Source organism: Pollachius pollachius, assembly GCF_949987615.1.
Source record: "Pollachius pollachius genome assembly, chromosome: 8".
Taxonomy (NCBI): Eukaryota; Metazoa; Chordata; class Actinopteri; order Gadiformes; family Gadidae; genus Pollachius; species Pollachius pollachius.
The window spans coordinates 18,312,201-18,323,878 of NC_136941.1; the positions used below are offsets into that span (position 1 = coordinate 18,312,201).

Here is an 11,678-nt window from a genome sequence, read left to right on the forward strand (position 1 = left end):
AATGGTGATTAATGGTGTAAATGTTAACTAAGGTATTTATTCATACATTATTTAATAGGTTTAGGGTTAACTCTTAACCCAGCCTTACCCCATGCTAATGGTATATATTAATGCAAATCATGGCTTCCCTCCTGTTTTTTGGGTGGGGTAATTCGTCTTGGTAAGGTATGACTACTGTCAGCTGCAGATAATGGGGTCGAATCCAGATCTTTTCTGCTTGGAGTGGAAGACCCCCAAAGCCACTACGGCGTCCTTCCATATTTAGACCATATCACATTCTGGCAAGGTAAACATCCTGAGATGTTGTTTCCAAAGCTGGGCTTCCTATGATAAAGCAGCGCTGATTGGACGAGCTTTACTCCACGTCTGACGACTTTGGTTGACGTATCACCGCCTCACGTGCCCCCTCAGCGCGCTCGTGACGCAACACAGCTTTCCTGGGCTCATCGCGGTCCTCCTCCCGTGTGTTGTTCGGATGAAACGCTTCCCTCCCGCTGCCTCACTGATCCTCTTATCGACAAGTAAGCTGCCAAGATGGACGTTGTAAACCAGGTAAGGATTTTGAAAAATATTAAAACATTTATAACAAATCAGCTTCTTAGACGGCAAACCTATATCAATTTACTGCGGTTGTACTCATATTTATATATATATATATATATATATATAATTTTTTTAGAGGGCGCTGTAATAATTCTGCCGACCTTTCAGTTGAGAAATGCACTGCTTTCGATCCGTTTTAGCATTTAAACCGAATTACAAATTTCCATTGAACGAAGTGTTGCAGTGCGCTACAAGAAACAACAGACTGCATGATAAATGTGTTGCGCCTTTTTTTTGCAATATGATGATGCGGGAGATATGATGGAGAGGCCCGCTCCCGGTGCAAACCATCCTATAGGTGGTCCAACGGTTACTGCAGCAATGACATTTGGCTACCGAGGGCACGATGTCGCCTTATTGGACAATTGGACATATAAATCAAAATGAATCCATATTTTCACCGCACAATTGTCCCATTTGTTGAACATGAGCCCACTAGAGCAGTTTTCTAATGGCCTTTTTCGTATATTCCGGAAGACCGCAGTAGGCCTGTTCTCAGTCTGTAGCCAGGACACACAGGAGCCTCCACCACCTCCAGCGACAGCAGCTTTGCAATCACACACCAATCCCTCGATGGTTAATTCAACGACTTTACTAACGTTTGTCACCGATGCCTCAGTGCAGTCTTATTTAATATGAATATTTTCCTGGGAAAACATAATCGATGGTATTGGGTAGGTCTATATAAGGCTAAATAGCCTAGCTCAAAGATTAAACCGTACAGCAAAAAATAGTATATCGCTCATTCCAGTGCGGCCATTTATTGATGCTCACAGCCGAAAGACACACAGCGTCGCCGCATTCAACCAGACGCAGTGAATCCGTAGCCTGGGAGTGAGCCGTCATGCGGAATGAACATACACCAGTCATGTTTGTGCAGACAAGCGAACGAAAATAACAATTTGATAGTCAGCTTGATCGAATTGCAATTCCACCCCCACCCCGACCACCCGCTCTCGCTTTAAGTCCCCCCCACACACACACACACACAGACACACGCAAGCACACACGCATGCACGCGCTCGCGTGAAAACACCTTTCCTTTACGGATGCGGAGTTGTAAGCCTATTTTGTGCGATTGACAGGTGCGTTTGTTTAACCGTCTGAAACGTTCTCATATTGACTCCCGGTGTTTGTATGATGTGCCACAAAAAATGTTCATTGTGGTTCTTTTCTTTTCACAGTTGGTGGCCCAAGGCCAGTTCACGATACTCAAGCAGCCTTTAGGATTCATCAAGGCTCTACAATGGGTGAGTGATCGCATGGAAATTATGGCGCGCTTTGTAGTCCTAATGGAAGTTCAAATAGTTGAGAATCTTGGTTTTGAAAGTTGGGCAGCAAAATCTGTGCCTAACGACGTTATAATCGTACGATATTTATTTTAAATTGAGAGTTTAGAATACAATCTATTTATGTCGAGAAGTTGGCTGACATATTTGTGTCCTTCTGCCAATCAGAGGGCACAAAGCTGTAGTCTACGTGAAGCTTTATACGCTCGTGACTGGCCAAGCGTGGCGATAATACTACACTACCCATCAGGCCGTGCGGCTCGATCGTCGCTTCGTCTTGGTTGGGTACTGGCTGAGCGTGACGTGTTAGTGCATTGAATGGCGTATGGAAGGAGCATATTCGGTCCAGGGCCTCCATCCTTATATAAATACATATGTATAAATTGATAAAATGGAAATAAAACACTATATATATAGTGTTTTATATATATATATATATATATATATGTATATGTGTATATATATATATATATAGTGTATAAATGTCCTTTCACCAGATAATGGGGATAAAGCACCTTCTGTGCTGTTTTTTATTAAATGGTTCAATCTGAGGAGTACTGATTCATATCAAGTGATACATTTTCTTTAAATATTCGTACACATCTTTGAGTCGCCTATGGCTTTAGTTCTAGGCTATTTAGGCAATTGAGTCATGATGACACACAAAATTGTAGATTTTATTTAACTTTGCCACTGACTCCATGACGCTCAAATATTATTGCATAGTCACGTTTTTAAATAGACAGAATGACCTCAAGCATAAAGTTATAGAAACAAATGTTCTTTAGTTTCTATAAAACAGGTATAGCTACTGTTCTGGTTTCTAAAAATTGCCCTTTCCCTGTTGTTGCCCAGGATCACGTAATTTTGCTTTAGATGCCGTTCCTCGTCTTTATTTATTTGATTGTTTATTCTTACAGGGATAGCGCACAATAATTAGTAATTGCACCAGAGTTAGCTAGCTGCTGAATTACATTTATTTTCCCTGGGCAGGTAAATCAACTACAGCAAATGCACCATATAAAACATCACAATACCTAAAAGTTCATCTGTACAATAAATCCTATGCGATCATTAATGTTGACATATTTGTGCTGCCTTTAGCAAAAGCTTCAGGGTGGTTTCAAACTCTGAAAAACTTCATGAGCCTCTAATGTTTGTGGGTATAGAAGTCCACTTCCCAACTTCTTTAACAGAGGCCATTGGTTGGCCATTGAGGGATCGCGCCATGACAGAACTCGTCAGATAAAGGACTTTTTTATAATCAATTTTACTATACATTCATTAGTTCTCTAGAAGTTTTGACTGTATCACAACCTGGTAAAAACCTGACCCTAACTGAAAATGTGTGCCTATTAAGGCCCCATTAATGTTTTACTTTCTCAATGTTTACCCTGAGGCCATGCAAGTACCAGGAATGTGTAGGAAGTTTGACCTTGCTGCCGTGGAATAAAATGATTGTAAAAATAGCATTTACCCTGTAAAATGCTTACAAAGGCCTACTTTATTATTCTACACCTTATTAGCTAACTACGGTTAGCGCATTTCTCTATACGAGATGACTCAGCAGCCGATGGACAAACAACATAGAGATGTGTAAACACAGATGTTGCTCATATCCTTAATCTGGGTCTGTGGCTTTGAGCTTGGCCAGCTTCCCCAGTTTTGGTAACCATACTGTAGTAACCCTACTTAGAAGCCAGTGTAATACATCTGAGAAATCTTTGTGAAACAGACCACAATGTTAATATGGACGTCTTACTTGCAGTCATGCAGGGAAAATGCATAAACATAGGTTGGAGATCGGCCTAGCTAGCCCTTTTAAAGACGTAGTTGGTGTTAACAGTGTAGTCCTCCCCTGGAGCAGTGTGACTGTTCCAGCTTCTCAGCACAGCCCGCCTGGGTCACGGCGCACTGTGGCCACCAATCAGCAGACAGGGCTCGGGGAGGCATGGGTCTGGCTCCATGAATCATGTGTCAGAGGCTCTGTGTGTCTCCGCATCAGAAGTGGGGCAGCTGGTGGGCCGCTGCTGCTGCTCTCTGTGGATTAATATGGACATGATGCTGCACTCACGTCCCCGCTCCGCCTCCCTTCTGCTTACACAGGGGACAAATAAATACACTTACACCCGCCCTTCCAATAGGATTGATTAAGCTGGAGACGTTACTCTACACACCATCGTGATGAGTCATCAAGATGTTCTATTTGTACCCGGCATGACACTTTCCTTTTCAACAAATATTATCCTGGAAGGTTTTGGACTATTGGATTGCATTTTAAAATAATACCTTTTAATTGGCTCAATATATTCTTCGAATGTTTCTCCTTGCGAGAGTGATGGCTTTGAAGGTCAAACAAATATTATTATGTTGAATTGTGAAAACACCCACTCAAGGGCCAAATTTTTACAGACACTGCATTGTATGAACGCACATGCATATAAATACAGATTCTCCCTCTTCTGGGTGCCACTGCCTGCGTGGACGAGGGTGCATTTTCGTTTGCACGCACTACAAATAGAACGTCCTTGGTTGTATGAGTCATGCAGGAGGCCCGACACTTCTGTCCGTCTCTTCAGTGAATAGCAGTGGCGATGCCCATGTTGGATGCTTTAGGGCGCAGAATTCAATGTACACACAGCTCTTACATGGGGGCTGACCTCCAACATCTTTACAACCCAAATACACCCCCACCCCCTGCTCTAGTGAAGATCAGATTGCAAACAGCAGAAGCAGAATAAATAATATCACCTGTGATGTAATGCACACTTTTTGACTTATCGTCCGCATTATAGTTTTTCGGAGAAAGAGCGAAAAGATGTACTGAATTGCTGTGAAACAGTGTCTCTTATCCACTATCTTCATGGGTTATGGTGTGAGGTCTTTGTAGAGCCCTGGTGACTCTATGTGCATCGTACATCTGTTTAACACTCTCCACAGGCTTGAGGCTGGAGAAGCTGTTTAACACCCTCCACAAGCTTTAGGATGCAGTAGCACATTTGTGTTTTTATAATGGACCAGATTGACTTTACACGACTAATCACCAATTAGTGGATCATGTAATGAAACAGTTCATTTTCACAGACACACGGGCACACATAAGGCCCTAGCATTTTGCTTGCTTATGCGTTTGCACATTTAAGCAATAGCAACCAACGTGAGGGAGGAAGAGAGAAGCAGCCCAGATGGCTATGGTACTTTGCGTCCATGGTAGCGAGCGTGCCTTGTCCCCTCTACCCAGCGAGAAGACAACAGGATACAGGCAGTGGCAGTTCTACTTTCAGTGTGATGCTGCTAATACTGTTACCATGGCAGCAAATGCTCCTTGTGCAGCCATTTCTTTTTACACCGAGGCCATCCCTCCATCTATCTCTCTCTTCCCTCTTTTTCTTTCAGCTGTTAATTCAGCCATCCACTCAACTACAGAGGCCACAGTAATCATAGCATTGTGATACGGTTTTACTAATGAAATTGTTTAAAACTGGTTTATTCAAATAATTTTAATGCCGTTTTAAATCCAGACATTTAAAACACTTGTGTCAAGTTAAAGCAATAGTAGTTGTATTAGTATTACAATTATTATAATTATGGAAGTAGGACAAAATTCTAAGTAATAATGGATTGATACAAATCTCAACCTATGTTTCATTGAAATGCTCCTGCACAGTTAAAACACACTAGCCATATTATCCAAATATTTGAGGCATTTCTTTTGTACTCAATTCAGCTTAAAAGTGTACACAGTGTCGAAATATCGCCCCACTAACCGCTCTGGATCGCTACAATGTCTAACCCTAACTGATGTGATTTTTGCAGAATCCATCCATAATCACACAAATTCATACAGGCTATGCCAACAAGTGACCCAGACCATACCACTTGGTTATAGCCACTCTAAACATGTTTACTTATAACCTAATGAGCTATGTGTGGCAAACACCTTTTTGTTTGATGCAAACATCTTGCTTGGAATGTTAACATGCAACATTTACAAAGTGAACATATTTAATCGGAGGGTCCTGAAAGAAATACCGTAAATGAATTGTAAACCAACTGTCGTCTCTCACCATTCAAATTCCATTACACAAACTATATATATATATCAACTTATTATATATATGTTAAATAAATTAAAAGAAAGCCCAAAGTAATACAATATGAGTGCTGGCTGACTTTATTCGTAACACCTGAGATAGAAGAGTAGTGGGAGCAATAGGTTTCAAGGCAGTGTTCCACTATGGGGTTAATCCAGCCAAACAATCTGCTGGCAGATTACTCCAAATAGTTTTGTGTGTTGATTCCAGAAGCAGGAAGACTTTACTTACTACTAGGCAATAAGAGGGAGTAACCTGTGTGCGTACCTGTGCGTGAGTGTGTGTGTGTTTGCATGTGTGTGTGTATGCATTGTGACAGGCTTTCAAGCTTCCTGAAGGCATAGTTGGGTGACAGATGGCAGTGTACCTCAGACAGATTAATAACTGGATTTACTATCCAATCCCATCTGGCCTGCAGGGAGGGGAGGCTAGGCTATGGTAAAAATAGTCTGGCTTGACTAATCTGCTGTGTGTGAGAGTGTGGGTTTATATCCGCGCATGTGTACGCTTATGCAGTTCCATTGGTTATACGGGAGAGCAAGGCACAGCTCTCACCTGAAAGACAGAGGAAGCTTACGGCGCGCGTCAAACCACCGATCGACCCAATAACCAAAGACTTGTTTAACGACAAGCCAAGGCAAACCCTGCTGCCAACCAGACAGAACTTTAAGGTGGCTGTAACCATGGCAACAGGTGCAGCTCCCGCTCGGTAGCCCTGGCGATAACGCTGCATTGATTTGCACGGGGTGCTCCTGTATCAGCAGCTCATGGGGAGTGGTGCGGCCTCAATGCGCAAGACGCTCCAGAGGTGTTAACATGTGTCTGTGACATTCAGTCTAAACAACAGTTGCTCGTTTTACATATTAGCATTATTTATAAAAAAGGAGTTCACTTGCACATGAAATATTCGTGTTCTGCGAATCACAATCGTGCAGTACTTATTCATTGGTTTTTTTTATTTGCCACTGAATGTTTCCCTGATGTGTTTTATACATTGCTTTTGTCTTCAATGAATTAAGATGGTTAGAGCTCATATTTTTGTGATCTTATGTCTTCTAATCCATCAGATCTTTGCCATCTTCGCCTTCTCCACATGTGGCAGTTACTCAGGCATGTTCAAGATGAGCGTTGAGTGTAAAAACCGGTCGGAGAGCGACCTGGCCATCGAGGTAGAATTTGAGTATCCGTTCAGGTCAGTATGTCAAACACACTCCCATACTAGCATCAACTGAATCACCAATTACATACTGGACACAAATGACAAATGGTTACAATATGGTTACAAATGAATACAAATTAAGAAAATTCATTTTAATTGTTATAGTGCAGAAGGCCCATGATATGGTTTTGTATTATGTATGGTTAAACTGTATGATCTCATATGCGATTTTAATCTTATAATTACAAGATCTATACTCATAACTAGGTTTTTTACGCGTTACTACAACTACAAGAACATGGGCAAGTGTATCAGTTCCCAAATGAACGCCATCCATTCCTCTTCACTCATGTGTTGCTGTATGTGCTGTAGGCTCCATCAGGTGTACTTCGACGCCCCTACCTGCAAGGGGGAACGCCCCGAGCGTCTCTTCCTGGTCGGTGACTACTCCTCCTCGGCTGAGTTCTTCGTCACCATCGGTGTCTTCTCCTTCCTGTACTCCATGGCGGCCCTCTCTGTTTACTGCTTCATGCTGGAGAAATACCGGGAAAACCAGAAGGGGCCCCAGATTGTGAGTGCCGTACCCCCGGTTTAAGGCCCAACCAGCCTTTGTTTTGCATGACTTTGGATATTAATTGATTGGGGTTTGACAGAACGAGCTGTTGATGGATATGTGTGGTCTGGCTTCAGGACTTTGTGGTCACAGCGGTGTTTACCTTCTTCTGGCTGGTGTCTTCGTGTGCCTGGGCCAAGGGCCTGTCGGACGTCAAGACCGCCACGGACCCCGACAAAGTCATCCCCCTCATCACCGCCTGTGATGAGCTGGAGAACCGCTGCAAAGAAGTCCACGACCCCAAGGTCTCCGGCCTCAACACCTCCGTGGTACGTACTCTGGCCTCGTAACTAAACGCTTGATGTGAATATGTTAGGGAAAACCTTGGCCAAGGATCGGCTCTTTCTTGTCTTGATTGTGCCGGATGAACCATGTGAACAAACAGGGCTGGCTTTACTAAAACTTCTTTAAATGAAATATTTAGTAATAACAAGATTAAATAAAAAGTTTAAAAAAATGATCTTGCCTTCTCTTTTTGCACAAGCAGAAAAGTCAATCTGTGTTTCAAAGCAAAGTGTCCATCCATCTATCCATCTAATGCCCTTCTGTCCTTTTACTTCGGACCCAAGCCCTAACAACATACTGCCCCAACAAATCCAGCCAAAGCCCTGACTCCCTTCTGCTCTTTCAAACCCCCAGGCGTTCGGCTTCATCAACCTGATTCTCTGGGCTGGGAACCTGTGGTTCGTGATCAAGGAGACCGGCTGGTTGGCCGCCTTCGGGGTCACATACGCTCCGTCCTCCCAGGAGAAGCAGCCCGCCCCCGACTCCTTCGCCCAGGGGGGGGATTACGCCCAGCAGGACCCCTACGCCGGCTCCCAGGGGGGCTACCAGCCCGACTACGGCCAGCAGAGCTACACCGAGGGCGGCGAGTACAGCCAGGGCTATGAGCAGCAACCCACCTCCTACTCCAATCAGAACTGAGGCCATCCAATCTGTTTGAAGCTGCAGGATGGTGAGTAACCACAACACACAGCGTCATCATCCAATGAGAAGAGACTGTACATTCAGTTTGACCACAAAGGACCAAAGCTACAGTCATAAGCTAATGGAAGCAGCTATGGATGAATCCTGTATTATGTAATGTGAATGCACAGATGAACTTATCTGGTGGTTAACTAGTATTACAATCATAAATATAATGTATACTTTATAGAATATATCGTATTGTGTATTTAATGTCATTTTGCATTCTAGTTCTGAATTATTGTGGTTTATGTGGTTTGGATTATTATCCAAACCACATGACTGGAACTGTTTTGAATACATTTTCCCTGTGTGTGTGTCTGTGTGTGTGTGTGTGTGTGTGTGTGTGTGTGTGTGTGTGTGTGTGTGTGTGTGTGTGGTTTGTGCGCGTGTGTGTGTTCCTTCCAGGCTGACGTTAGTTGTAATTTAGGAGTGTGGTTCTCGACCACCGCCTGAACTCCACAGTCCTCTGTGTGTGTGTGTGTGTGTGTGTGTGTGTGTGTGTGTGTGTGTGTGTGTGTGTGTGTGTGTGTGTGTGTGTGTGTGTGTGTGTGTGTGTGTGTGTGTGTGTGTGTGTGTCTGTGTGTGTGTGTGTGTGTGTGTGTGTGTGTCTGTGAGTCAACTAGAGGCAGAGGGGTGATGTGGACGCCCGGCCGGACCACAATGCAGGGTGGGGGAGGGTGTGTGGGGTTGTGTGTGGAGGGTGGGGGTGGGTTTATCCTGGGGGGCGGTGGGGGGTGGGAGGGTTTACTGTAACAAGCTGTTTAGTCTCGTAATGTACGTAACTGTAGAAGACAACCAAGGCTTGTCTGTTTGGTCATGCGAGAGAAACTTGAACACAATACCAAAACCTTCACTAATGAACGGTAAAGATACATCTTACTAAATGGGAGAGTCTTCAATTTAATTGAGAAAATTGTAGTAATATTTAACTTGGGAGAATGTATTTGTCTGTGCTGTGTAAATATAAACATAACGATATATATATATACATAATTATTATTGTTATTATTATACATACACAGTTGAATAATTGTGCACTCCATATTAGTTGTTATACAACAAATGTAGAGCACAGAGTTATTCAACTGCATTTATTTTGGTTCTGTTTAGGAGCTTACATAGTTTAACCCTACTGTCCTATTCATATCCATCACTCCTTAATCAGGCTAGTTATTTGGTTTAGAATAGATATTATTTTTCAGACTTTCTTTTGTATATGTTTCATATAATGGAGGGGCGTTCAAGTGGTTGAGGTTGGTGTCAATGTAATGGTAAATGTTTCAACGGAAGTGTTTAGAAAACATGTTTGCTATAGCAGTGAGGAAATATTAGCTGTGAATTATTTATATTTTGGTTTTTGATTTGCTGTTTCGGTTGTCATCTCGACATCACTGTCACGACAGGATATCACTTCTGTGTTTCACAAAAAATGTAAAAAACTGGCACAAAAATATAAAATACATATAGTAATGACAAATAGTTAGCATGGTAGCATCTTTTATCTGCATATACTATGCTTTTTTTTTCCAAAAACCTGCTGTTGTGTTCTATTAATGTGAAGATTGTGTATCAGGGAAGTTTAACTGTTTAGCAATGTGTGTGTGTGTGTGTGTGTGTGTTTTTGTGAGTGTGTGTGTGTGTGTGTGTTTGTGTGTGCGTGTGTCTGTGTGTGTGTGTGTGTGCGAGCGTGTGTGTGTATGTGAGTGTGTGTGTATGTGTATGTGTTTTGTTTGGGTGTATGTTATGGCATCAAGCAAATTACGTCAATGAACCGTGTCCAGTTTGATCGCCTTCATGTGGTCCAGATAGTAGTCAGACAGAGTCCTATAGTTTTTTAACCATTGTTTCTATTGCAGCATAATCATGGAACTAAAATATTTACATTATCATGTACTGTTGTCTGTGTGAGAACAAAATAGACGCTATGGCTTTGAAGGTCATGCCCAAACCATCGGATATTCTATATTCTGAGCTTTCCAACGATATAGCAACATAAATTATAAGGCTCCTGCATTTCCCAATTCCTCTTCCATCCCTTCCTTCAATGAGAGACACGCCCAAGTAATGCATGTTTGTTCTACCTTTTACCTACATGGCCCTAATGAACCATTGACCTAGTTCAGACCGATGGATGCATTCAATGTTCATGCTATAGTATCAGTACAGCGGTGGTTGGTTGAGGACATAGCTTACTGCATACAGCACATGCAGCACATGCTAAATTTTACACAAAGCACAGAGTCCAGTGCTGACGGGAACACACATTCCCAGGTCATCACAGATATACTGCCAATTCTCTGTTTGGTGGTTAGAAGAAGAAAATATTTGCTAAATGGTGTGAGGTGTGGCTTAGCATTGGAACTGTTGCTTCCACAGTTATACTAAAGAAGATGTCCGGCTATAGGCTTTAATGGTGGGTTTACGTTTTAATTTTACTTTTGAAAAAGGCCTGGGTTATTGGGATGAGTCGGATGTAGAAGCAACAGCTGTCTTACTTCCTTAAGTTCCCCCTGCCCTCCTCTCTCTCTCTTTCTCTCTACTTCTCCCTATCTGTTTCACTGTAGCTCTGATACATATGCTCAAATGAAAATATACTCTGTTGTTAGTGGTGAATGATGTCTTGTGATACTCTACGCCTTTTAATAGTGCTGTGTTTATTGTGTATGACGTATTCATAGTAGTATTTATGATGATAAGTCTGAGAAAAGAATATCCCAAACTCTTGAGAATTCTACTGTATTCTTATTATATGGAATTCGTGTGAAATAAAAAAAGAATAAAACTTGAAATTATTCTGTTGATGGTTAAATGTCTGCCTCTTCTTATAATGTGTTTCATCAATGATGTAATATATATATTTCGATTTAGACACGACTTCGAGTCATTTCGTGCATTGAGTGCTGTGCATAATCACGGCTGCACACCGGGCATATAGCTGTGCCCTACAGACG

The 11,678-nt window shown here is 42.4% G+C and overlaps 1 protein-coding gene across 2 annotated transcripts; it reads left to right on the forward strand.

Annotated features, from left to right (window-relative positions):
• The first annotated feature begins 446 nt into the window (after nucleotides 1-446).
• On the forward strand, nucleotides 447-9,222 carry sypb (synaptophysin b). 2 transcript variants are annotated; one of them, XM_079741257.1, is made up of 7 exons: nucleotides 447-552; nucleotides 1,788-1,853; nucleotides 7,054-7,178; nucleotides 7,518-7,716; nucleotides 7,836-8,027; nucleotides 8,398-8,713; nucleotides 9,133-9,222. In XM_079741257.1, exons 1-6 carry the CDS (start codon nucleotides 535-537, stop codon nucleotides 8,680-8,682), a joined length of 885 nt encoding a protein of 294 aa, XP_079597383.1. In that variant the 5' UTR covers nucleotides 447-534; the 3' UTR covers nucleotides 8,683-8,713; nucleotides 9,133-9,222. The 2 variants fall into 2 exon arrangements, with proteins under 2 accessions (XP_079597383.1, XP_079597384.1); XM_079741258.1 differs by lacking the exon at nucleotides 447-552 and adding an exon at nucleotides 1,621-1,688.
• The last annotated feature ends 2,456 nt before the right edge of the window (nucleotides 9,223-11,678 follow it).

Coding starts and splice junctions, on each gene's coding strand:
- sypb (XM_079741257.1), top strand. Junction 7,179..7,517: donor GAATTTGAGTATCCGTTCAG/GTCAGTATGTCA, acceptor TATGTGCTGTAG/GCTCCATCAGGTGTACTTCG. Junction 8,028..8,397: donor CCGGCCTCAACACCTCCGTG/GTACGTACTCTG, acceptor TCAAACCCCCAG/GCGTTCGGCTTCATCAACCT.